This window comes from Populus alba, chromosome 2 (assembly GCF_005239225.2).
Source record: "Populus alba chromosome 2, ASM523922v2, whole genome shotgun sequence".
Lineage (NCBI taxonomy): Eukaryota > Viridiplantae > Streptophyta > Magnoliopsida > Malpighiales > Salicaceae > Populus > Populus alba.
The window spans coordinates 6,975,166-7,001,429 of NC_133285.1; the positions used below are offsets into that span (position 1 = coordinate 6,975,166).

General features: G+C 34.3%; 4 protein-coding genes and 1 pseudogene across 7 annotated transcripts; 3 read left to right on the top strand and 2 right to left on the bottom strand.

Moving 5' to 3' along the window:
• Window positions 1-97: 97 nt before the first annotated feature.
• On the top strand, window positions 98-2,669 carry LOC118042181 (uncharacterized; annotated as a pseudogene).
• Window positions 2,670-3,001: 332 nt separating this feature from the next.
• On the bottom strand, window positions 3,002-7,542 carry LOC140955288 (uncharacterized). The gene is made up of 4 exons (XM_073407544.1): window positions 6,330-7,542; window positions 6,139-6,203; window positions 5,525-6,000; window positions 3,002-4,538 (listed from the first exon to the last, which is right to left on the bottom strand). The coding sequence occupies exons 1-4, from the start codon at window positions 7,540-7,542 to the stop codon at window positions 3,002-3,004; spliced, it is 3,291 nt and encodes a 1,096-aa protein (XP_073263645.1).
• Window positions 7,543-10,196: 2,654 nt separating this feature from the next.
• LOC118042187 (transcription factor DUO1) lies at window positions 10,197-11,746 on the top strand. The gene is made up of 3 exons (XM_035049790.2): window positions 10,197-10,599; window positions 10,840-11,089; window positions 11,247-11,746. Exons 1-3 carry the CDS (start codon window positions 10,391-10,393, stop codon window positions 11,712-11,714), a joined length of 927 nt encoding a protein of 308 aa, XP_034905681.1. The 5' UTR covers window positions 10,197-10,390; the 3' UTR covers window positions 11,715-11,746.
• On the bottom strand, window positions 11,633-14,468 carry LOC118042184 (uncharacterized). Of its 2 annotated transcripts, XR_012169066.1 has the most exons (6): window positions 13,989-14,468; window positions 13,275-13,433; window positions 13,083-13,191; window positions 12,686-12,899; window positions 12,037-12,270; window positions 11,633-11,775 (listed from the first exon to the last, which is right to left on the bottom strand). XR_012169066.1 is itself a non-coding variant. In XM_035049786.2 (5 exons), exons 1-5 carry the CDS (start codon window positions 14,334-14,336, stop codon window positions 12,267-12,269), a joined length of 834 nt encoding a protein of 277 aa, XP_034905677.1. In that variant the 5' UTR covers window positions 14,337-14,468; the 3' UTR covers window positions 11,897-12,266. The 2 variants fall into 2 exon arrangements, 1 of the variants encoding a protein (XP_034905677.1); XM_035049786.2 differs by lacking the exon at window positions 11,633-11,775 and having other exon boundaries at window positions 11,897-12,270.
• Window positions 14,469-21,247: 6,779 nt separating this feature from the next.
• Window positions 21,248-25,400, top strand: LOC118042180 (chaperone protein dnaJ A6). Of its 3 annotated transcripts, none has more exons than XM_035049781.2 (8): window positions 21,248-21,406; window positions 22,126-22,296; window positions 22,904-23,078; window positions 23,170-23,311; window positions 23,765-23,898; window positions 23,980-24,122; window positions 24,610-24,808; window positions 24,888-25,400. In XM_035049781.2, exons 2-8 carry the CDS (start codon window positions 22,147-22,149, stop codon window positions 25,220-25,222), a joined length of 1,278 nt encoding a protein of 425 aa, XP_034905672.1. In that variant the 5' UTR covers window positions 21,248-21,406; window positions 22,126-22,146; the 3' UTR covers window positions 25,223-25,400. The 3 variants fall into 3 exon arrangements, with proteins under 3 accessions (XP_034905672.1, XP_034905673.1, XP_073263889.1); XM_035049782.2 differs by having other exon boundaries at window positions 21,251-21,406; window positions 22,114-22,296; XM_073407788.1 differs by lacking the exon at window positions 21,248-21,406 and adding an exon at window positions 22,386-22,492 and having other exon boundaries at window positions 22,182-22,296.
• The last annotated feature ends 864 nt before the right edge of the window (window positions 25,401-26,264 follow it).

Sequence of the window (26,264 nt, forward strand, 5' to 3'; positions counted from 1 at the left end):
CATTTTTCTTTGGGCTCACTCTTCAAAAACATGGCCCATATATAAAAAGCCCAAATTTGAACCAAATGGATTGTTTTCCTTTCTTTTTCGTTCCCTCAAAAATCAGAGAGGAGGTGCCACCTAGCAGCTGCCAGAGGGAAAACACAGAGACAGCGAGGTAGAGAAAGAAGAAAGAAAGATAGAGTTTGAATTTGTAGAAGAAAAAAAATTTGCTCCTTTCCTTGTCTATTTAAATCTACTTCCTTGCACCAGCTGGTCTTATTAAGATTAGTACAAAGAGAACTTTTCAAGGTGTCAAAGCACTTCTGAGGATTTTTTAGATTCTGGTTGGTCTGCCAAAAGTTTAGAAACTAAGATTATGACAGGAAATCTGAAGAATGAATCTGTTTCCTTAGTCAGCATGTTTCAATTTTAAGAGTAACTGTTACTGTACTACAAGAAAGCCAAAACTTTTTATGATTGTTATCTGTGTTTACAATTTCAAGATAAGTTGATTATAGGAGTTGATATGATAAGATAGACTGCTAGTCCCATGAGTTATTGAATAATTCCAAGATATGCTGAAAAGGACTTGATACGATGCAATATACTGATGGTGCTATGATTTGTTCTGATTTGGTAATAGTCTAAAGAATAAGGAACTTCATTTTGGTAAGTTCATCCAACTTGGGTTGATGAGCTATGACTTTGACGAAGGTTATAACCCTTCAACTATTTACTGGCCTAATTTCTGTTATGTGCATTTTTAGATGGCCAGATGGGATGAGATTCTGTCCCTTCTTGGCAGAATCCTCCAACTTTGGAATTTTCTGCTTCTGATATTATATGGTCAAAGGTTGAAGGCTGGCGCGACAATTTAGATAGACTTGCTCTTATCCCTTTTGCTAGAGTCGATGATTTTGTAAGAGGCGAGTCTGCTAATAAAGAGTGTCCAACAAGATTTCATGTTGAAGCTAGAAGGCGTCGGCCCCCTCAGACATCTTACAAGCAAAAGGTTGATGGCATCCTTGAGTACATATTGTAAGTTTCTTCCTTCTTTTGGCAGTTCCTACTTAGTGGCCATTAATGCTGTGACTTAAGTGATCCATTTGAATTTTAGATATTGGTGTTCTTTTGGTCCTGATGATCACCGGAAAGGTGGCATAGTACAGCCCAGTAGAACTACTTATGTTCCAAAAAAGAAAAATGCTGGTAGACCAAATACCAAGAGGGGGTACACCTGCCATTTTATTGTGAAACGTTTAATTTCTGAACCATCTGTAGCACTGATCATTTATAATCAGGACAAGCACGTTGATAAAAAAGGGTTACCGTGCCATGGCCCTCAGGATAAGAAGGCTGAAGGAACACATGCTATGTTTGCCCCTTATATCTCAGAGGATCTTCGGCTTCGTGTTTTATCTTTATTATATGTTGGTTCTCTGTGGAGACCATAATGCAGAGACGCAATGAATCAGTTGAGAAGCAGGGTGGTCCATGTAATCGTGATGACCTGTTGACTCACAGGTATGTGCGGAGGCAGGAAAGAAGCATCCGCTGCTCTACATTTCAACTGGACACTGATGATGCAGTTAGCATTAACATGAGGGTTGAAAGCCACCTGAATCAGGTATTTTTCTTTGAGGATTTTTCTGATTCTGAGCCTTTCACTTTGGGAATACAAACAGAGTGGCAGCTGCAACAAATGATTCGTTTTGGCAATCGCAGTCTTGTGGCTTCTGATTCAAGGTTTGGAACAGACAAAATGAAGGTTTGTCATTTCAGTTTATATGGTCCAAATCCTGTGAAACCAAACATCATTTACACTGCCTGGATGGCTCTTAATGTTTCAGAAACTGACTATGCTCTTTTCTTTGATTTTATTTAGTATCCTGTTCACAGTCTTGTTGTGTTCCACTCAGACAATAAGGCCATCCCTGTAGCTTGGATAATAACACCAATATTCGCTAGTGCTGATGCACGTAGATGGATGAGGGCACTTTACAACAGAGTTCATACTAAAGATCCTTCGTGGAAGTTGGCTGGGTTTATAGTGGATGATCCCTTGACAGACATACTCACAATTAGGTAGGCAGTCAACTTTCTTTAATATGAATTTGGTGATTATATACCTCTAGGTCATTTTAACTTGTTTTACTTAGTATTCCAAGGACCAGATAGCCCATATCCATGAGGTTTTGAATGGGTTTGGTATTTGGCAATTCTGTGTGCTAGGAACCACTTCTTGTCTACCATTGCGATCTTAAAAGAAACTTTAATAATGTGCTTTTTAACACGTCTGTATAGCTGAACTACAATACTTGGTGAACTTCTCATAAGAATTTGTAAGATGGGGTATCTGGAGATCAGTTTCAGATTCTCAATTTGAGTAAAGATCTGGGACTTGGTTTTTAAGATCGAGTGTTTGGCGGACATGTTGTGTCAGTCCAGGCAAATAGAGAATAATTTAGCCTCCTTGTCTCCTTTTTGTACAATATATCTAAACAAAAACCTTATTTGTTTATCTTTGTTGTTCTCAGGGATGTGTTTCAGTGACATCTTTTTGGCGAGTTCGCCATGCTTGGCTTAAGAATCTAATAAAGCGGTGCATGGAAACAGAGTGGCGTGTCCAGATATCTAAACGGCTTGGACAGACAGTAGATGATATTTGCAGAGGACAAGCAACTGTAGGTTTATTTGAAGTTCTCATGAAAGATTTTGTTGATGGCTCTAGCTTAATTTATGGATTACTTCAAGGCAACCTTGTAACAAACGAATGTGAAGTAGAGGAAAAACAGAATTGTAAAGAGAAGTTTTCTCTTGTGTATTGAATAATACAGCTCGTCGAAATATATACAGCAGGCAAAGAATATTCTAACTAACTTATCCCATGCAATATCAATGCTACCCTTTATGTATAGTGCTTTACAGATGCAATTAAAGAATAAATAACAGAGTAACAGAATTCAGGTAACCATGCCATCCTTCTCTGCTGTGACGTGGTGTATTGATGAGTCATCCTCTAATACCCCCCGCAAGATGGAGAGTAAAAATTTACGATGCCCATCTTGGATAAATGAAAATTGAGAACAGAGGATGATAGAGCCTTTGTCATGATATCAGCAAGTTGATTAGAGCTGGAGATATAACGAGTGCAGACGTGGCCAGCCTGAATCTGATCTCGAATAAGATGGCAGTCGAGTTCAATGTGTTTAGTCCTCTCATGGAATACTGGATTTGCCGCAATATGGATAGCAGCTTGGTTGTCACAGTGTAAGAAAACTGGTTGTAGATGTTGGACATGGAGTGCAGACAGAATGTATTTCAGCCAGGATAATTCAGTGCAGGTGACAGCCATGGAACGGTATTCGGCCTCTGCCGAAGACTTAGAGACCACAGATTGTTTCTTAGATTTCCATGAGATCAAAGAGCCAAGAAAAATACAGTAGCCACTAATAGAACGTCTGGTATCAGGGCAAGAAGCCCAATCAGAATCGCAATAAGCCTCAAGATGTAAAGAGGAAGAACTGGAAAATAAAAGCCCCTGACCTGGTGCACCCTTAAGGTAACAAAGAACTTTGTGAGCTGCATGTAAATGTGCATCAGTAGGATTAGCCATGAATTGGCTCAAATTGTTGACACTATAACAAATATCAGGTCGAGAGACTGTAAGATAAAGGAGCCTGCCAATAAGACGTCGGTAAATACTGGGATCAGATAAGGGAGTGCCTGTGGTCTGAGTAAGGTTGAGATTTTGTTGCATTGGAACCTTAGCAGGGGTGCTGCCTAAGGTGCCAGAATCTACAAGAATATCCAATGTATATTTCCGTTGGCAAATATAAATGCCTTTGGAGGATCTTGCAACCTCTATGCCGAGAAAGTAGCGTAAAGGGCCAAGGTCCTTGATCTGAAAATGCTTGTGAAAAATGGATTTCAATTCTTGCACAACAGTAATGTCACTACTTGCAACCAGTATATCGTCGACATAAACAAGAATAACAACAAAAGTGCCATTAATGTCACGGGTGAAAAGGCTATAATCAGCCTTGGATTGAGAGAAACCTGCAGCAAAAAGAACATTAGAAAATTTGGAATACCATTGCCTTGAAGCTTGTTTGAGACCATACAAGCTTTTGAGCAATTTACAGACTTGAGTAGGGGATCCTTTGGTGTAGCCAGGAGGTTTATTCATGTAGATATCTTCATGCAAGTCCCCATGCAAAAACGCATTATTTACATCGAATTGATGTAAATGCCAACCTTTAACTGAGGCAGTAGCTAAGAGACACCTCACGGTAACCAATTTAGCCACAGGAGAAAAAGTCTCTTGATAATCCACTCCCTCAAGTTGGGTGAAACCGCGAGCCACAAGTCTTGCTTTAAGACGTTCAACACTCCCATCAGAATGATACTTAATTTTATAAACATATTTGCAATCAATGGGAACTTTGCCAGGAGGTAAATCCATAATCTGCCAAGTGTGATTGGCCTCCAAGGCTGCTAATTCAGTGTCCATGGCTTTACACCATCCAGGGTCTTTAAGAGCTTGCTTATATGTTCTTGGTTCAATATGAGTGGAAATAGTAGTTGAAAAAGCTTTATAAGAAGGAGAAAAATACTGGTAAGAAATAGTATTATGAAGGGGGGAAGCAGTACCTGAAGGGGAACATAACAGCTGGTCCAACGGTGGGATAGGAGGAGTTAGAGCAGTCTGATGACAATGGTAATCCTACAGGTACTCAGGAGCGCGCCGAGTTCTGGTTGGCCTGCGAGAAGGGGAAACTAAAGTAGAGGGAGAAGGTAAGGGAGTATGAGGTAATTCAGGTGAAGGATGTAAAGACTGTGGTGGGGAAGGAGGAGAAGGAGGAGAACTCGGAGCTAAAAAATATGGAGAGGAAGACTGGGAATTAGTAATGACAGGTGAGGGAGTAATGGAGGAGATGATGGTAGAGTAGGAATAGAGAGGGAAGGTGAAACAGAAGGTGAAAAATGAGGATGGAAGGGAAAAATAGATTCATGAAAATGAACATCACGGGATAAAAAAATGTGATCAGTTTGTATATCAAGTAATTTATATGCTTTAACCCCAAAAGGATAGCCTAAAAACACACATGCTCTGCCTCTAGGATCAAACTTCTTACGCCCTTGTGACAAGGTAGAGGCATAGGCAAGGCAACCAAAAACTCTCAAGTGTTTGTATTGAGGAGGAGTGTGGAAGAGATATTCATAGGGTGTTTTGTTATGAAGAAGAGGGGTAGGAGTTCGATTAATAAGGTAGGTTGCTGTGAGAACACAGTCAGTCCAATATTAGGGAGGAAGGTGTGATTGAAACATTAAGGCACGGGCAATATTCATTATATGTTGATGTTTTCTCTCAACCCTGCCATTTTGTTGGGGTGTGTCGACACAACTCTTTTGGTGGATGATGCCCTTAGCTTGAAAAAAATCTGTCATGCGAAACTCAGCTCCATTATCAGTTCTAATGGTTTTGATTTTAGTGTGAAATTGAGTTTCAATTAAACTGTAAAAGGCCATAAAACAAGACCTGGTATCAGATTTATTTCTAAGCATATAAACCCATGTTGTCCGAGAGTGGTCATCAACAATTGTAAGAAAGAAACGTGAACCATCCACTGCAATAACTGAGTTAGGACCCCATATATCACAGTGGACAAGATCAAATTTATGTAAGGCAGAATGTGTAGAAGTTGGAAAAGAAACACGTCGCTGCTTAGCCAAAGGACAAATGGAACATGGTATTGGATTATGAAATGTTTGATTATGTGTGATATTAGGATCAGTGATTAAAGCTAATCTAGAAAGGGAAATGTGTCCTAAACGATAATGCCATAAATCACATAAGGAAGTAGTGTGAGTAGCGGAAGCAGAAGGAAATGAAGGTGAAGGATGGAGATGAGGCAATGCATCAACCAAAGCAGAGGGTGACACCCGAGACCTGAGAAGGTGATACAGACCAGTTCTAACTTCACCCATCCCAATCGTTGTCCATGATGTTAAGTCCTGAAAAAAACAAGCATTGGATAGAAAAATGAGACAACAAGAATGATGTTGAGTAAGTTGCTTGGCAGAAAGCAAGTTGAAGTTAAAGGAAGGCACACACAAAACATGGTGTAAGACAAGATGCTTAGATAATCTTACGACACCAATGTGAGTAACAGGAACATCTTGGCCATTTGGAAGTTTAACTTGGTAGGAAACAGTGGCTGTGATAGACGTAAAAAGGGAGGTACAACAGATCATATGATCTGTGGCACCAGTGTCAATAATCCAAGGTGAGATGTGTGTGTGAGAAGATGAGTGTGTGCGTGTACTGAAGCAAGTAGCCATACCAGAAACACGAGAGTTGCTGACATGAGGATTGGGAGTGGAAGAAGATGGTTGTGTAACAGATAGTGAAGCCATGGCTGAACTAGTCTCCTTGGAATGCAAAAGAGAAAGTAATTGTTGGTATTGACTCCTGGTAAGCATCATTGATTCAGTTGAATCTTCCTCATGATCATCATCTGAGAGTGCTCGGGATTGAGTAACAGTTGCTGCAATACCTTTACTATTATTTCTTGTATAAAGTTTGTGACCAGGTGGGTAGCCATGCAATTTATAACATTTGTCCGCAATATGGCCAGTCATATTACAATGAGTGCATTGTGGTGGATCAGCATTTCCAACCTTGAAACAGTTTTCAAGAGAATGACCAGGAAGCTTGCAATAAGAACAGTATGGGCGATTAGTTTTCTGGGAAGTAGACCTGGAGAAATTTTTGCTAGAGGTAAAAATTGGTTTGGCCATCATTGCCATAAGGTCAGGGGTTTTGATAGAAGGAATCATCAAATGTTGTCGTTCTTGTTGTTGGATCATGGAGAACACACGGTTAAGGGATGGGACAGGATCAAGTAGCATGATCTGATCTCTACTGTTTGAGTATGCATCAGATAAACCCATAAGGAATTGAATGACACAATCACGGTCATAACGATCATGAAGGATTTTTAATTTTCCACACAAACAATCGGGAAGAGGGTCATAGATAGCAAGTTCATCCCATAATGTTTTGAGGTGACCAAAATAGGTACTGATGTTATCTTGGTTTTGAGATAAGCTGGCTAAATCACGTTTAAGTTGGAAGATTCGAGGGCCATTTTGGTGAGTAAAACGATCTCTGAGTTCCAGCCATAATACTCTTGAATCCTCAACTAAAACAAGGCTGGATTTGACAGAAGGACTTACAGAATTTTGTAGCCATGAAACAACCAAGTCGTTGCATCTCTCCCAAGCTTCAAAAAGAGGATCTGAGATATCAGTAGGTTTAGACAATGTACCATTAACAAAAGCAAGTTTGTTCTTCGCGCGAAGAGCTCGAGAAATCGCACGAGACCAACTGACATAATTATCAGCAGTTAAGAGTTCAGAAACAAGAGCAGCAGCTGGATTATCACCATTCTCAATTCGGAATGGATTGAAAGGATCAGAAAAATTGAGATATTTGTTTGTGGGGTTTGTATCATTGAAAGACTGAGAATCAGTTTCTTTAGGAGCGTTGGCCATTGATCGGCTGCTCTGATACCATGTAACAAACGAATGTGAAGTAGAGGAAAAACAGAATTGTAAAGAGAAGTTTTCTCTTGTGTATTGAATAATACAGCTCGTCGAAATATATATAGCAGGCAAAGAATATTCTAACTAACTTATCCCATGCAATATCAATGCTACCCTTTATGTATAGTGCTTTACAGATGCAATTAAAGAATAAATAACAGAGTAACAGAATTCAGGTAACCATGCCATCCTTCTCTGCTGTGACGTGGTGTATTGATGAGTCATCCTCTAATAAACCTGGTATCCTAGAATAGATTGGTTAAAATTTCTTTTCTTTTTAATAGTAATTAAGATAGTGTAAACAGACTGCACGCATTTTTTCTTTTCTTCTCGATTTTCCTTAGTTGGTTTGCAATGGGCTTGGTATCTCAGTTGAAATGTAAATCGACGGGGCTGCATAGGATTGCATATTTTTCTAAAATATGTTAAGTATTGCCCTAGAATCTTGGTGCTGGTTAGGTTTTTCACACAGGGCCTCTAAAAATAAGATTTCCTTGTATCAGGGAGTTGGACTACTGCCCTAAAAACTCTTCCACTGGCAAGCCAAGAGACCTGTGCAGCAATGGAATTTTACCACAACCAACTGGAAGTCAGGCTTTTGAATGAGAAGAAACCTGCTGTTTATCAGCGTGCTGATTGGTTGGTTGATAAGTTGGGTACAAAAGTGCATTCTTACTTCTGGCTTGATGAATACTCAGAAAAGGATGATTTTGCAAGCCATTAAATAGGGTTTGTGACAACAAAATAAGTAATTCAAATATTTGTCATGATGCTAAAGCAGTTGACAGCTTGAACTCAGAATTGTTGCCGAGTTCCTCATCGATAGCAGGTTGCATTGAAGAACAACCTTCTGGTAAGGTCGAAATTGAAGGAGCTGGTTCTTGTAAGAAACCATCCTTGGTACACTAGGTGATGATTTTGAAAAACAAGTAGAAGTGAAATTCTACAAGTTTTCCATCCGTATAAATGCAAGAATCTTATTATACTCCTACTTGGAAATGCGATGTAAAATGTGTTTTATAAAAAAAATTAAAAAAACAATTGCTTAGAATTATTTTTGTTTTTGTTTTTTAATTGTTTTAATGTATTAATATTAAAAATAATTTTTTAAAAAATAAAAAAATATTATTTTAATATATTTTTTAAATAAAAAATATTTTAAAAAAATAATCACTATTATAGTTAAAACACTTTTAATACAAATAGTTGATTTTTTTTTTTATAATTCTTTAATTTGTTGGGAGGACCCGTGGGGAAAGGTTTATACTGAGAGTTCCTTCACTTACTTTCTGAAGAGCATAATTATTAAACTTCGCTTAACTAGTCGACTTGAGATCCAGTCCTGAGTTCAAATCATGTTGTTAAAAAAACTTGAAATTAACTTGATGATATTAATTATAACATGATGATGTTAATAGGTGATTTAGTTTTTCTCATTAAAACTTGGTTTAATTTTAAAAAAATCTTTAAAATATGATCTCTTTAGCTTTTAAAAAATTTAAAATAAATTGATGAAGATTAACTTGAGTTTTGATTAAAAACATGAATAGATGAAATAATACATAAACACGAACAGTTTCTATTCCTTTCCCATGTTCTTTAAAAAGTTTATTATTTCTACCTCTTAAAGTTATGATGATAACAACTATTAAATTCAACCTGGTTTAGCAAATCTACATAGTAATTTATTGACTTAGTGCCTAGTTATAATTAGATTTTTATTTAAATTATTTTGAAAGTTAATCTGGTCAAATTTTGATAATATAGTGGTTAATCCATGATTCTAGTTGACTCGATCAAATCCAAATAAAAAAATTATTTTTTATTTTATTTTATTTTAATTTTTTTCAAAGTGATATTGTTTGAGTTTTTTTTTTATTAAAATGATATTATTTCAAGATAGACTCGAGTTAACTCGTCAAACCATGAATTGACTTGGTAAACCTAATCAATCAATTAAGGTTTTGTCAATCCAACTTTACCGAATTGAGATTTAGAGAGCGTTTGTAAATGAGAACCAATCCGCATTTTAAAAAATTAAAATTTTATTTTGCTAAATATATATATATATATATATATATATATATATATATATATGTTTTAGATTGTTTTAATGTACTGATATCAAAAATAATTTTTTAAAAAAAAAAAAATTATTTTGATACATTTTCGAATGAAAAATAATCACAATTATATTTCCAAACATGTACTTTCTTGGTAAGGTTTTAAAGAAACCATTTACACCTGAAGTGAACCTCTCTCATAAATCTCCTTTCAAACATCATTTGAATTTGAGATGATAAAGTGAAGAGCAAAACCATTTACCATCTAAACTATCACCTTAAAAGATTAAGAAATTTAATATATAAGAGCCATGTTTCTACCAATCTCATTATTTTCCCAATTTAAATTAATAAATGAAAAGGAATTTTAATTAGGCTGCAAAATTCCCAGAACAAAAGGGCAAAAACCCAGCTTACAAGAAAGGGCCTAAAACCCAAACTAAATCTGGACCCAAGGGTTACAAAGAAGCAGGGCCATAAAGGTAACTTCATAACCAATTTGAACTGGAGAGAAAATTGGAGAATGTGGGCGTGTTGGTGGAGGGTACTGGGTAGTGGCATAACCGCCTTAACCGCCACTTCCCCGAAACGTACTAAAATAAATAAAAGAAAAAACATTTTTTTCTCATCTTCAAAAACATCATAGAATTGGAAAACCTGAACTTCTCTGTCGCAGAGAACAAGCAGCAGCAGCAACTTCAAAACACAGAGACACGGAGGAAGAAGAGAAGCAAATGCCTAGTATCCGGAAAATGGAAGGATTTAAGAAGGAAGAAATAAGAAAAGGGCCATGGAAAGCAGAAGAAGATGAAGTGCTGATTATGCATGTTAAAAAATATGGTCCTAGAGATTGGAGCTCTATTCGGTCCAAAGGCCTTTTACAACGAACTGGCAAATCTTGTCGTCTTCGTTGGGTTAACAAGCTTAGACCCAACTTGAAACAGTAAGTAACTCCACCTTTTGAAACTCCACTTTAATCATTTTCATTTTGAGCTTGTTTGCAATTTTAATCACATGCATGTTAGTGATGAATTATAAAGATTTTGATTCTGGGATGTTTCAGATTCTCTTTCTTGATAGTCCATTGTAGCAATGGTTGATTGTCCAGAAATGGGCAGTGGTGGTATTTTTATTTCCTTGATTTTTGTGTTTCTGTATTGTGTCTGTGTGTGTGGTTTTATAGTGGGTGCAAGTTTTCAGCAGAGGAAGAGAGGGTGGTGATAGACTTGCAGGCAGAATTTGGGAACAAATGGGCTAGAATCGCCACGTATTTGCCTGGAAGGACTGATAATGACGTGAAGAATTTCTGGAGTAGTAGACAGAAGAGGCTGGCTAGGATTTTGCAGACTTCAGGAACACCTTCCTCTTCTAATTCCAAGCCTCAGAAGAGTAAGAATGAATTTCCCGTCTTTCAACATGTTCCCACTTTGGAGGTAATTGGAAAATTTTGTGTCCTCACTTGCTTTCATAGAGAATTTTGGGATTTTTTAGTTGCTGCCAAAAAAAAAAGAAGGGGGTTCTTGTCTGTAAGTTTTTCACCTGCTGTGGAAGGATAATTTACTGTTTCCCCTTTGTTTATCTTGTGTTAAGGCTCCAATGTTCAGTTCTTCAATGGAGGAAGAGTCATCCTCGAAGGCTTGTTCATCATCCTACTTGGATAACCCTGAACAGATAAGAATGATGCCATTACCGTCTCTGGTTAAGACTGATTTTCCAGACGGTTATGCAAATCTTGGTCGGTATGAGCCCCTGTCAACGATTCGCTTCCCTCAGATCCCAGAGCCCCAACCAGGCCTTTTATTCTCACCGGAAAGCCATGAGCTCCTGGCTAGGCTGGATGACCCTTACTTTCTCAATGTGCTTGGAACCGCAGATGCTCCTGAACTTGGAGATGCAGCACCATTTTCACTTGGGCCTCCATTGTTTGATCCAGTATCAAGTTGTATGAATAGGGCAACGGATGTGAAGAATCATGTGACCCCAGATACCCTCTTCGATGAGTTTCCATCGGACATGTTTGATCATATTGAACCGCTTCCAAGTCCTTCAGAGTGGTGAAGGATTGATCACAAGGCTGTTTTTATGTTGGTGTAGAAGGATGACCTCTTGAATAGTTTCTCTTGGCGAAAAATTTGACATGTCTATCATGAGATTGTTGTTCAATTGACTTCTATTCTTTGCACTCACCTTTAGAACTATTTATGTGATCTCTCTCCCACACACACACATTTATACAGATATGAAAATGGCTGCTAATCATGAAATTCCAGCCCATCTGTGTTTAGTTTTAGTATCTTGATAATTTTACTTGTTCATTTATTTTATTTATTTATTGGCTGTTCACTGATTCACGGATCCTGAGGTGGAGTGCAGGTATTGCCTCGCGGGGCAGAGCATCACCTTGTCTCTTTCACTCGCTTTCACCCAGTTATACCAGCATCAACATCCGACTGATGGCAAGTTTGTGGTGTTGTGGGCTGATCTTGACATGTAGAATAACTCCATTTTTTTCCTATGACTATTGAAAGCAATGTTTCAAAGAGATTAAACAGCTTCAAGCCATGCAAACTCCATCTTTCTTGTAAAGTTGCGCGGGATAAACCCCTAACATCACCTGTACATTAAAAGATATCATGAAGAAGAACACATCCAAGTCCATCCTACCCTATGGTAATTTCTCAAACACAAGAAAACCATCAAAACAAGGAATTCACCATTTTCTAAGGAAAGGGAGTTCAATCAAGATTCATTTATAACGTTCAGGGTAACATTTAACCACACCAAAACCTAAAGAAAGTTTCCCTAATTGCCTCTTTTATGTTGTTTGCAATGAAAGCAATAACGGCTCAATTCTCTGATGGAACAATGGTATCTAATTGACCTTTACAATCAATTAGCCCTAAATTAAGAACCCCTTTGATCATAGCAGTTCTCCTAGAAACACAAGCAAGTGCGCTTAAGGCAGCCCCCAAAAGTTGACAGAAAAAATGTTTAAAATGGTTTCTCGCATTAAAAAAAAAAAAGGTTACATTTCATCATGCATGGCGCCAGTGGCCGTAGGGCTTGCACAACAGTAACTGATGCCAGATTGACCATTATGAGTGAGCACCTCAAACTCTCCAGCAGTAAATGACTTCTTTTCGTGGACAAGAGATCTTCTTAGTTGTGAATATGCACAGTACTCTACCTCATAAACTGATATGTCTTTCAAAAATGCAGAAACTGAAACTCCTACTCCTTCCCCTGAATTTACAAGCGGTTAAACTTAAATCAGAACGGCTTATGAAGCACATAGAGAGTGTAAAACCTTATTTCATACATTTCCTACCATACAGAGACATGTTATGATCATAATCCAAAACACTAAGTTGATAAAATCAGAAGAGCATTAAAATTAAAACTAGTCCAACCAAATACTGATCTTACCGTGTGTGACAAGCAGCAAGTTTTCTAAAGGGTATTTATCCGTAAGCGCCTTAATGATTTGTTCATATCTAGTCCTTGCACCCATCACAGTCTCTTCCCATTGCGGCAGCTACAATTTCTCAAGAAATTAGCCTATATTAGACACTAGAAGTGACATGTAGGCGTGATCTTTAACCCTTCCGCTATACTAACCTCTTCATACACTGGTTTCACAGCATGATCCACTGTCCCAGTTGGTAGCATAGCTTCAAGCTCAGAGATATTGAATCCAAAGTTGCCGTCTTTGGGCGCACAATCACTTCTGATGGCTTCCCTATTCAACATCTCACACAAACCATACTCAATAGAGACCTGAAAATGTACTATAAACAGTCAAAACGAAAAAGCTTTCAAACAAATAGAGATCCATTCAAACAACAAGTAACACCAAAAGAACTAAAATCAATGATACAATAACACTGACTAATAAGATATAGAACTCCAAATGAGGAAATATTCATTTGAGAAGAACTTCCAGAAAATAAAAATAAAAATCCCAACAAAATTTAATCAAAGCCGTTATCAATTCCATGAACATTTTATATAAATTTATCTTAGTTCGTTTCATTGTACTTATCATATACATTGGTAAATGTTTATAGTACATTTACAAATTAGTTTAACTAAAACCCGACCGGACACGGAATTAGTTTCAATTCAAGAAAGCTGATCCGAGGATACGAATTGAACGCGTTAAAATTATATATATAAAAAATACTTGATCTCGATTAAATCTCAGCAAATATACTTAAAAATCATGATCACCGCAGATCAATCTTATATGCAAAATCATTTCTTTGTACTCTCTAATTTAAAACGACGCCTTATTATAAATAGAAAAGGAAATAAGGAAAATAAACCACTCACCTTGAGTTTAGAGGAATCGATGGTGACACCGCGACTACTAACAACGTCAGGACCATCGCCGACGGCGCAGAGGGCAGAGACGACCTCGGAGGCGGTCTGGATACATCGTAGGAAAGGAGAAACAAAGACCCGGTGGATAGGGAACCCAAGATCCGTTTTAAGTTTCCGACCAGTACAAAAAGCTCTGATCCGACCCGCTTCCACGAGTGGTGGATCCCACGGTCTAGAGGCTGTTGTGACCCATAACGGTTCGAGGCTGTCGATCCGGTCACCGTGTCTCATTACGACAACGTTTTGCAGGTGTATAGAATCGTTGGTGGTGTTATTTTCTGGTAAGGGAGCGTCCATGTTTGTGAGCTTGGACGTGCAGCTTTGAGAGGAAATGTGTCGTGATTATATAGGGAGAGGAAGGGACAAGAGAGTTTTTTCAGGCGTGTTCGTTGACGAATATGATAGCTGAAGAGCACTTCCATCTTGTTACTTTCATGATCTGTGTTTTGATGCGGGTACAATATTTTTTTTTTAATAAAAAACAAAATATACAAGTTTTTTAAATTGTGTTTTTACAATAGAAATTTTAAATTATAAAATAAAAAAATGTATACATATATTTCATTAAATAATAAAAAATTATTAATATTAATAAATATAAAAAATATATATAATATGTCTCTTTGACTGTCTAGCTTGTATAATTTTTTCTAACACAAAATAAAATTAATGTGTAGGTTATTAACATGTTTTTTGATAGCAAGATAAAATAAAACATGAATTCAAAAGTTAATGATTATATATAATAAAATATAATAAAATCAAATATATTGATATAAAAATATGTAAGATTCAACTCATTTTTAATATAGTAAAAGAATAATATAATATTACAATTGTTACATTAAAATATCATTTTCTTAGTCTTTAATATAATATTTTTTTTTCAACAAGAAAGTGTAAAGAGAAAATAAAAAATAAATTAAAAAATAATAAAGATAGGAACAAAAGAAAATAATATAAATAGACCAAGTGATAAATATTCAAATTGTAAAAAATAAAAAAAAATAATATATTTTTTAAAAATATATAAATAAAAAAGAAAAACTAGAAAATATTATAAAAACGAAGGTAAGAAAAAAATGATGATAAAATGTCAAGTATAAAGAGAAAAAATACAAGAAAAACTTGTTTTCTATAAATATTAAAAAATCTAAAAATTATATATTTACCACCGCTACAGTTAAAAAATTTAAAGTAAATTTCAATTATATCATTTCTACAGTAAAAACCATTTCCTTATTGGCTAGTGGTTTTGTGTTACTATAAAAAAAATTAAATAGAAAAATGTTTAGATTATAAAAAAATATTTGATATTGTTATTGAACCTTACTCAATATATCATCTTGAATTCTTTTAATATGATATTTTACTTGCACGGGTTTTAAATTAATTAATATGAGAGTTATTTCACGTGACTTAGTTAACTTGATAGATTTTTTGTAAAACAATCTAAACGACTGGTAAAAAGTATGGCTTTTGACTTTAAAATTTTCAAAGATAACATATTTTTTTTTATTGAGATAACGACATATTAGATTGACTTGAGCTTTCACTACTTAATATGCCAAATCCATAATCTGAATCATAGACTTCATTGGATTTAATAACTTTATTTTTAAAAATTATTTTTTATTTAATGATAGGATAACAAAAATAGATGTTCGTAAAATTATGCGTCGACCAAATACAATGATGTTTATATGATAAAAAACAAAATTGAAAAAAATTATAAAAATCAATTCAAAATCTACCAAATGTTTAATGATGATATCGAAGAAAAGAAGTCAAAAGAGATTCAATTAAAAGAATTAAAAAAAATTGGAAGATGGGATTTTTAAAATAATAAAAGTATTTGGTATTTTATTAAACTTGATCTAACAAGTCAACCTTTAAATCTCTTGGAATCGACTCCTTACCAACCTGGGTTTAAAATTAATTTGCTATGCATGACCCAGTCGACTTGTGGGGTTTTAGAACACCTCGAGAGTGATTTAGCTTTAAAAATAAATCAAAGATGACATATTTTACTTTAATATTAAGATGATAACATATTAGATTAAATTAGGCTTCATAACTTGACTCGTCAAACCCGTAACTTAGATCATGGACTCCATCGAGTTTGAAAAAAAAATAATTATTTTTATTCAATGAGGTGATAATAAAAATTAAAAACTTGCAAAATTAAGCATTAGCTAAATATCATAATTTTTTATTTGAAATTGTGATAAGTTAAATTGAGATAACGTCATATTAGATCGACTTGAGCTTCGCTGCTTAATATGCCAAATCCATAATCTGAATTCATAGACTTCATTGGATTTAATAACTTATTTTTTAAAAATTATTTTTTTATTTAATGATAGGATAACAAAAATAGATGTTCGTAAAATTATGCGTCGACCAAATACAATGATGTTTATATGATAAAAAAAACAAATTGAAAAAAATTATAAAAATCAATTCAAAATCTACCAAATGTTAAATGATGATATCGAAAGAAAAGAAGTCAAAAGAGATTCAATTAAAAGAAATAAAAAAATGGAAGATGGGATTTTTAAAAATAATAAAGTATTTGGTATTTTTTATTAAACTTGATCTAACAGGTCAACCTTTAAAATCTCTTGAATTGACTCCTTACCCAACCTGGTTTAAAATTAATTTGCTTATGCATGACCCAGTCGACTTTGGAGGGTTTAGAAACACCTCGAGAGTGATTTAGCTTTAAAAATAAATCAAAATATGACATATTTTACTTTAATATTAAGATGATAACATTTATTAGATTAAATTAGGCTTCATAACTTTGACTCGTCAACCCGTAACTTAGATCATGGACTCCATCGAGTTTGAAAAAAAAAATAATTATTTTTATTCAATGAGGTGATAATAAAAATAAAAACTTGCAAAATTAAGCATTAGCTTAAATATCATAATTTTTTATTTGAAATTGTGATAAGTTAAAAAAAAATTAAAATAAATTATGACAACCAATTCAAAATAAACAAAATATTGAAGGAAAAATATTAAAAAAAATCAATCTAAAATAGAAAAAATTGAAAGATATCATTCAAAAAAAAGAAAAATAAAATAAAGGATCATATTATGCATAAGAATAGTTAAAGAGATAAGGAAACCTAACATTTCTAATATAGTAGTTAATTTTTTATCAGAGAAATTTTGGCCTCCATAATTACAATTAGAAATAACTAGTTACATGGCTCGCGCTATGTTGTGGTTTTTTCATTAAAAAAAAAAAATTAAGATTCAAGAGTGTTAGGTCTTTCTACAAAGATATACCCAAGAGCCTTAAGTTTAACTGTAATGCTTGACCCATGTCAAGAGTAATATTTATAATATTAATAATAATATTAAACTTGCATGATCTAAGTTTAAACGAGTTTGGCTACAACATTGGACCCAAGAAGCCTTAGATGTGGGTTTAGCTGCAAAGGTCGTGTGATAAAAAATATAATAAACGAAACATAATTTTTTTGAATATTATAGAATGAAACTAAACAAAAAAAAAATTAATTAAAAAAAGAAAAAAACAAAAAAAAAATAAACAAACAAAATGCAAAGCACTTGGTATCCCAATGAATAGTGCTTTATGAAGAGGGGGTACAGTAAAATCCCCTCATACGATTACAATAATCTAATGAAAAGTAAACAAAACAAATCATAAAGTTTAATTATTAATAAAATCAATATTAAAAGATGAAATTAAAAGAAAAAAAAATTTCTTTAATCAACTGGTTTCACCTGTCAAACTTAGGATCCATGTCATGAAAGTGTGATAACTAAATAAAAAAATAAATAATATTAACAAACTAAATTAAACAAAAAAAAGATTAATTGAAAAGAAAAAAGCAAAAAAAAAAACCTATAACTACTAATATTTTTTTTTCAAATTTATTAATTATTATATTGGCAATATTCATTATAATAAAAATAATATATTTATAATAAAAATAATAATATTTTTAATATTAAACTTGCATTACCCAAGTTTAAGTGGGTATAGCTACAACACCAAGTCCAAGGGCTTTGGTATGGCTGCAACACCAAACTCAAGAGCCTTGGATGTGGATTTAGCTGTAAAGATCGTGTCATGAAAGTGTGATAACTAAATAAAAAAAAATTATTTAAAAAAATAAAATTAAACAAAAAAAGATTAATTGAAAATGAAAAAACAAAAGCAAAGCACTATTCCAATGAATATTACTTTTGTAGGAGGGGGTATAATAAAATCCTCTCATGAGATTAGGATAATCTAATGAAAAATAAACAAAAAAAATTATAAAGTTTAATTCTCAATCAAATCGATATTAAAAAGATAAAATTATAAGAAAAAAAACTAATTAAGAAAAAAAAACTGAATCAACTGGGTTAACCTGCCAAACTAAGTTAAACTGTCAAACCTAAGATCTGTGTCATGAGACTGTGAGAACTAAATAATTTTTTTTTTAATATTAACAAGCTAAATTACAAAAAAATATTAATTAAAAAAAAAACTATAACTAAAACACATATACCTTTCATTATGGATTTGTATAGTGCAATTCACAGTGAAAGTTGATCTCTTTTAATTATAGTTATAATATTAAAAAGATAAAATTAGAAGAAAAAAACTAATAAAAAAAAAAAACTGAATCAATCCGAGTTAACCTGATTTGTTAACCTATCAAATTAAGTTAATCCGTAAAACCTGGAAGCCAAACTTGAAAATGTATAATTTTTTATTGGAAATTATCAACGAATTACTTAGCAAAAAGAAATCACGTGACTTGGTACATTTTTTGTTGTAATTTGAAGACTTGTGGGGTTCATAAATCTTTTTTCAAATGATAACTCGCGAACTTACACATCTAGAATATAAAAATTATCTAACCTTTTTTGTTTTTTCAAAGAACAAGGGGTACTATTGTTAGATTAACTTGTGCATCAATCAATACTAAGTTCTTCCTATAAGTGACGTTAAAAACGCACTCCTACGGCACATTAAAAAAAATTAATAAATTATCCTACATGTTTATCTCATTAATCACATGTCAACATCTTCAAATTAAAAATATCAATAACTTATAAGAACATTCAATAACACATGTTGTATATACTTGATTTTTATTCTTAATTTTATATTAGTTTATCTTCAATATCCTTATTTATATAATTTTATTTTATATTTATATGTTGGAAGAGATAGATTTACAGAATCATGGATTCTAGAAGGAAAATTCAACATTCAATTCATTGAATTCTAGCTAGATATTAGGTCTCATTGGATCAAGGCCTGTGCTATTGAGAAAGTCTATTTAGAAGCTAATTAACTAAAAAAATTTATCTTAGATTAATTATGAACTAAATTTTACTTCTCTCGTGCTTTGAGATAGTCTAGTTTTTATCATACAATTTAAATTTCAAGTTTTTTATTTCATGTTGAATGTTTATCCTTTATCTTATTGTTTATATTTTTTTGTCAATTATTATTTGATTTATTGAATCATAATGAGATGGAAGAAAGGTAATTTATGACTACAAACTTTTCGGGATTCAATACTATTAGTTGAGCAATAGATAGAGACACTATATCATGATTGCATGATTTTAGATTAAGAAAAATTCGAAGAACTTAATGAAAATTCAAATAATTTAATTTATATAGAAATATATTGAACTCTTTAGGTGGAGATATTTTTAATGTTATTTGAGAGAAAACATTGAGTAATTAAAGCTTGTCAAATTTTCCGTATCGTTGTTTATATATTTGTTTTAAACCATGTAATTATTTAACAAACTTACAAACTTTTTTTTTGTTTATCAGCAACAAATCTATCGAGTTATTCCATGTAAACCTCCCCATCAATGTCGCTATTTAAGAAAGTTATTTTTACATTAATTTGATATATTTCAAGCTTGTTAATAGCTACAATATCTATTAACATCTGTATATAAATTATTATTGACACATGTGAATATATGTCAAAATAGTTCATACATTTTTATTATCTAAAACCGCTAACAACAAGTTAGTTTTGACCTTGGACAACTCTTGGATTTATGGCTGCTTTAGAGAATTCAATCTTTATCAAAATTTTAAAAAAAACACCTATATTTTTAACTCATATATATGATCTTTCATTAAAAGTATTATGTTATATTTCACTGGGTGTATCAGAATATAAAAATCATTAAGAGTTCAACTCACTTTTTTATTATGTTGTAGTTAACACTTATTTCATTATAGAAAAATAAGCAAAAATGAATTTTTTTCCAGTATTAGTATTACGAGAACGTTATATGACTTAATTTTTTATTTGAACTTAAATCTTGGATCTTCAATCAATTAGATATTGATTATCATTATTATACTTTTTTATCTTTTAAGGCTTTAAGCCCATTTTCTATTTGATAAATTATATACAAATTTTTCTAGGACAAACTTTTGCTTAAAGGATGCACAATATTTTTAGTTGAATTTGATGATAAAAATAATAGTTTTTTAATGGTATTTTTAATTGATACAATGAATTCCCAGGCGTTTTAGCTTATTTGATAATGATACAAGTCTTTGCTTGCAAGAAAACTAGAGCATTTGCATGTTTGATATAATAATAACAATAATTGTTTTTTAAGATATATTAAAATAATATTTATTTTTTATTTTTTTAAAATTTATTTTTAACATAAACACAAAAAAAAAAAAAAAACAAAAAATTTTCAAATAAAAAAAATATATATTTTAAAAAAACTCCGTTTGTGCCGAAAAAACAAACTTGCACCATGGAGGCATGTATGGACTAGCAGCAGCCAAGATGGACTCGAATATGAAACCAAAACGACGCCGCTGCTTCCCAGCCGTCAACCACGATCAACAAACACAAAACTTGTCCCCTAGTACAAGCAAGCAACCTTCCAACCCAAGCACTCAACAGAAGCCGTCCGATATTTACCAACCAACGGATACGATCTAATACAATCTCAATAACGCACTCTCGAGCCGCGTGCATCCTCCTCGCACGTGACCAAACAAACCCGAACCCACCCATCAAAAAATTGTATTCTCACGTGCCAACATTCCCATCCTAGGAAGGAAACACTATCTCCAATTAATTTATCACTACTGCCCCCACTCCTTTCCCTTAAGGCTGTCAGTCGACAGTACACGTGTGTAATTATTATAAGAAAAAAAAATCTGGCAACAACAATTTTTTTCCTTATCGTCAGGGAGAGAGAGGAGTTAAATAAAAGCGCTTTGCAGGGCTATAAGAAGAAGAAAAAAGACCGAGCGAGGGACCTTATAAAATCAATCCCTCCCTCTCTCCTGTAAAGAAGACAAATCGACAGCGTAGTGGCGCGTTTAGCAGGTAATTTATTTTTATCTTTTTTGATCATTTGGATCTGTCCTAGTTGGATCTTTGCTGGCTTGTTTTTTTTTTCTTCTTTTCAGATAATCGATTCTTTTGATGTCGTTTTGTGGCTAAATTTCGGATTAATGGTGCTGTAAAGCTGTTATTTTTTTGGTAGTGGTTATATTTGACTGATTTTAGGTTAGATTGTTTGTATTCAGCGACAAATTGGTATTTTGAATGCAGTACAGTGTAAACTGAGCTAAAAGGGGGATTTTTTTTAAAAAATTTTGGCTAGTTTTGTTTATTAGTTAGAGAAATTTGAATCAAGATAGCTAAAGCATGAGCAAAGTCTTATCGCTAATTTGGAATTATTTGTTGGCTGTAATGCGATGAGGAGATTGGCAATGCAAGTCTTTGGAATGTGTTGAATTTTGATAAAATCTTATCGTTAATTTCTTATCGCTTGATTCTGAGATGCTCTATTTGTCAATTGACAAAATTTCTGGATAGTTATTCCGTTACTGTTATCCGATCTGGAAGTTTTTTATTTTTGCAGCATGTGTGTATTTTCTGTGTGCATGAGAAACTACTGCCAATTATTTATGTTTTGAGGGGGTGGCCTTTTTTTTTCACCTTCTTTGAAACAAGAGTTTATGATGTTAGGTTAGAGTTGGACGAGCTTATGTGTAGATGATTGTTTTTTGATTTATTGCCTTGACCAGGTCTTTGAGCAGCCTTGTTGAAGTGTTGTAATAATGTTTGGGCGTGCTCCAAGGAGGAGTGACAACACCAAGTATTATGAGGTTCTGGGTGTGTCAAAGGGTGCAAGTCAAGATGAACTGAAGAAGGCTTATAGGAAAGCTGCCATAAAGAATCATCCTGATAAAGGTGGAGATCCTGAAAAGGTAGTTTCTCAAAACTGCTTTATATTAGTTGCGTAAGGTATATCTGATGCCTATTCAGCTCTGAACCATATCCAATTTGTGCTTGGTAGCCAAATACTAGAAGCTCTAACATCTTCATCTGGGCATTTGACTGGCCAAGGCATGGGTGTGTTGGAGGCATGACATGTCAATTACGTCATGGTGGTTAAATGAATAGGTGCTGCAATGGTTTTTATTTCATTTCGTTTTAATCTTCTGGCTGATGTTATACACCTCTAGGATGTCTTGAGAACTTTTATTTTTGTATTACACCAAACTACGTTGCAAAAATATTGGTTTAATTTTTGGAGTCTGAATGTTTAAGATCGGTACACAAGAAATGCACTTGACATGTAAAGATTAAAAATTTGGTTGAAGACCATGCAGAGATCTGGGTGTTGAACTTCCTTCATCATCAAGATAAAAACACAACAGTGACAATGACTTATTTTTTGTTATGATAGCCTGTTTATCAACTTCTAGTGTTATCATTGCAGAATTTGAAAATCTAGGTGTTCACTAGCAGAGTTATTGATCTATTCTGTTTATGTGTGCCTTCTGACACTCGTCTATTGGTCTTTTTTACCAGTTCAAGGAGTTGTCTCAAGCTTATGAAGTCCTTAGTGATCCAGATAAAAGAGATATTTATGATCAATATGGGGAAGATGCACTTAAGGAGGGGATGGGACCTGGCGGCGGCGGCGGCGGCGGTCATAATCCATATGATATATTTGAATCATTTTTTGGTGGAGGTGGTTTTGGTGGTGAGACAGAGAGACTCCTTGATGCATCTTGCTATTATTAATATTGACTAATTATCTTAGATAAAAGTTCTCAAGTATCTGTACTTTGCAGGTGGTGGCAGCTCAAGAGGAAGAAGGCAGAAGCAAGGTGAAGATGTAGTGCACCCTCTGAAGGTTTCCTTGGAGGATTTGTACAATGGAACTTCCAAGAAACTCTCTCTTTCTAGAAACATTTTGTGTGCCAAATGTAAAGGGTGTGTCCTTTTATCATATAACTTATTAGTTTTCTTGAAATGTGTTTGTGCATCTATGGCCACTTTTTTTTTTTTTGTAGTGTGTGCATGTTGGAGGGTCTGTATTATCTCTTACTTTGAATTTAGTCTGTTGAACTCACTAGTTTTGCAGTTTCATCGATGAGATTGGCTGTGTTTTCTTCACACCTCATCCCCTATATTATTCTGTATTATCTTTTATTTTGAATTTAGTCTGTTGAACTCACTAGTTTTGCAGTTTCATCGATGAGATTGGCTGTGTTTTCTTCACACACCTCATCCCCTATATTATTTGCAGGGTGTTATGGATCATTTTTTATTTTTTATTTAGTCTTTTGAACCGGTTCTCGTTAATAGTTTCAGTTGCAGTTTCATTGATGAAATTGGCTGCATTTTTCTTCACACCTCATCCCCCCCATTTTCTGCCATTTTCAGGAAAGGCTCAAAGAGTGGAGCCTCTGGGACATGCCGTGGCTGCCAAGGTACTGGAATGAAAGTTTCAATCCGACAGATTGGAATGGGCATGATCCAACAAATGCAACATGTGTGTCCTGAATGCAGAGGCTCAGGTCATTAACTGAAACAGATTCTTTCTTCCCCTTTGTTTTTACCTTAACTGTCATTCTGAAATGCGTTTATAATTGGTGCAGGTGAGCTAATTAGTGAGAAGGATAAATGCCCTCATTGCAGAGGGAATAAGGTAACACAGGAAAAGAGGGTGCTGGAAGTGCATGTTGAAAGGGGAATGCGACATGACCAGAAGATAGTTTTTGAAGGTCAAGCTGATGAAGCTGTAAGTAAAATCAAATTGCATTTTTGAAGTGCTTCATTTATTAGCTTGGTCTAGTCTTGAACTTCTAACTTCTCACTGAACAGAAAGGCAATATTTGATTTTAAAGTATGAAAGATGGGAACAAAAGATATTCTGTTTTTTTGGATATATATTTTTTTTAATAATAGGAAGTACTTAGACAAGATTTTAGTTCAAAAAATTTCCAAGAAGCGGTGTTTTTTAGGTTTTGTTTTCAGTTCTTGCTGCCCAGTGCAAGAATGGGCACTTTTTATAATCAATTTTCTAAATGCCCACTTTGATATGCTGCAACACTTTACTATCAATTTTAAAAATGCATATGAAGAGAGTGGATTGTTCTTCAATTTATTTCCTGCTGTTGGACATTAATATAATTTTCAGTTGAACACTGATCGTTTGACAGGAGTTGGGACATTCTCTTGTGTAATTACATTAAACAAAATCTTATTTTTTGTCATGTCATTTGCAGCCTGACACAATTACAGGGGATATTGTTTTTGTATTGCAACTGAAAGAGCACTCCAAGTTTGAACGGAAAATGGACGATCTCTTTGTGGAACACTCTGTCAGTTTAACAGAGGCTCTTTGCGGGTATCAATTTGCCCTTACCCATCTCGATGGTCGGCAGCTTCTTATTAAATCAAATCCTGGGGAGATCGTAAAACCTGGTATTGCTTGTAAATTGTTTTCCTTGAATATCATTTGGAGTTCCTCGTTGTTAATCACTAGTAATTTTTCTGAATTCAGGTCAATACAAAGCAATTAATGATGAAGGAATGCCACATCATAATAGGCCCTTCATGAAGGGCAAGCTCTATATCCATTTTAATGTGGTGTTCCCCGAATCGGGGACTCTAACCCCTGAGCAGTGCCATACTTTAGAGACTATATTACCCCCAAGGCAAAGCAAAAACTTGTCAGAGATGGAGTTGGATAATTGCGAAGAGACAATTATGCATGATGTCAATATGGAGGAGGAGAAAAGGCAGAAACAGCAGCAGCGCCAGCAGCAGGAGGCATATGATGAGGATGATGATGAAGAAGAATCACCTATGCCCCGAGTGCAGTGTGCCCAGCAGTAAGCCAGATATTACAGTTATATTATAATTTACATCTTTTCCAGCTGGATTCTTTACTCTTGCTTTATGTCGATGATCTATGGTTTTGTGTTATTTATCCCCGATTAGTCAATTTTTTGACAGTTGAATTAAGATGTGCTGATATATACATGGATTCTATAATATTTTATTCCATATACCATCTCAAAACTTTTCTCCCATCATCATATCATTCATTCGCCACTCGATCATATCATGTTTTCGTGTCTATAAATGAACTTCGGAGGCCCTCTAGCTAAAAACTGGTGGGGTCTTGTCGGAAAATTTCGTTTTCCAAGCTTATCATGTGCTTGCTTGGTTGCAGAGAGGGAAGTAGTCCAAGCTGCTCTTTTCAGATTTACGTTGTCCTCGTTTCCTGATTCGAATGTCGCTTAAATAGTTTTTTGTCATGAAGTTTCACTAATCTTCACTGCTCATTGAAATGGCCTAGAGCCTGCCTCTAAGGGAAATGTCATCCTCTCATGGCACAAACTGTTCTGAAGTCTTGAGTCACAGTCTTCAGCTCCCAGGTTGGCTTGTTGCTTGTATAGACTTCCTGATTATTTACCAATTGCCATCTGTCAGTTCATGGAAGGCTATTGGAAAATTATTTGACCAATAAATAAGCACGCGCGCACACACTCCATAGAACTTTCCTAACACAGTGAGTTGGGCCCCATAACGCTTAACATGTACTGCACCCATTCCGAAAAACGTTTTGATTTTATCATAAATTTTATCCATCAACATGCGAGTTGAATCAACTGTGGTCGCTCCACCGTGGGCTCTGGTTGCGCAACCAATTGCAAGATTTGAGTTTGGCATAGGACGTAAGCAATCAGACGAGTGTCTGAAAAAAAGAAAAAAAAAACGTTTTTTTGTGGCCCAAGAACTGGAATGGCATGCTATTTCTTTCTTTTCTTTTATAACTGGTCGGTAGGCATCTCGTATTAATATACATGTAAGAAAATATCAAATTCATTCTTCAAGTGTTTTAGGACTTGCCCCTATATTAGTTTTATGTATT

Bases quoted from the DNA above. Each gene is read 5' to 3' on its own strand.
- LOC118042184 (XM_035049786.2), bottom strand. From the start codon at position 14,336: ATGGACGCTCCCTTACCAGAAAATAACACCACCAACGATTCTATACAC. The intron at 13,192-13,274 runs GTTAGTATAGCG...GAGAAATTGTAG, and splicing joins TGAAACCAGTGTATGAAGAG to CTGCCGCAATGGGAAGAGAC. The intron at 12,900-13,082 runs GTAAGATCAGTA...TTGTAAATTCAG, and splicing joins CTTGCTGCTTGTCACACACG to GGGAAGGAGTAGGAGTTTCA.
- LOC118042187 (XM_035049790.2), top strand. From the start codon at position 10,391: ATGCCTAGTATCCGGAAAATGGAAGGATTTAAGAAGGAAGAAATAAGA. The intron at 10,600-10,839 runs GTAAGTAACTCC...GTGGTTTTATAG, and splicing joins CTTAGACCCAACTTGAAACA to TGGGTGCAAGTTTTCAGCAG. The intron at 11,090-11,246 runs GTAATTGGAAAA...TCTTGTGTTAAG, and splicing joins AACATGTTCCCACTTTGGAG to GCTCCAATGTTCAGTTCTTC.
- LOC118042180 (XM_035049781.2), top strand. From the start codon at position 22,147: ATGTTTGGGCGTGCTCCAAGGAGGAGTGACAACACCAAGTATTATGAG. The intron at 23,079-23,169 runs GTGAGACAGAGA...TGTACTTTGCAG, and splicing joins TGGTGGAGGTGGTTTTGGTG to GTGGTGGCAGCTCAAGAGGA. The intron at 23,312-23,764 runs GTGTGTCCTTTT...TGCCATTTTCAG, and splicing joins TTGTGTGCCAAATGTAAAGG to GAAAGGCTCAAAGAGTGGAG.
- LOC140955288 (XM_073407544.1), bottom strand. From the start codon at position 7,542: ATGGCCAACGCTCCTAAAGAAACTGATTCTCAGTCTTTCAATGATACA. The intron at 6,001-6,138 runs GTAAGATTATCT...TGTTTTTTTCAG, and splicing joins CTGTTACTCACATTGGTGTC to GACTTAACATCATGGACAAC. The intron at 4,539-5,524 runs GTCTTGTTTTAT...TATTGAACCAAG, and splicing joins AGAAATAAATCTGATACCAG to AACATATAAGCAAGCTCTTA.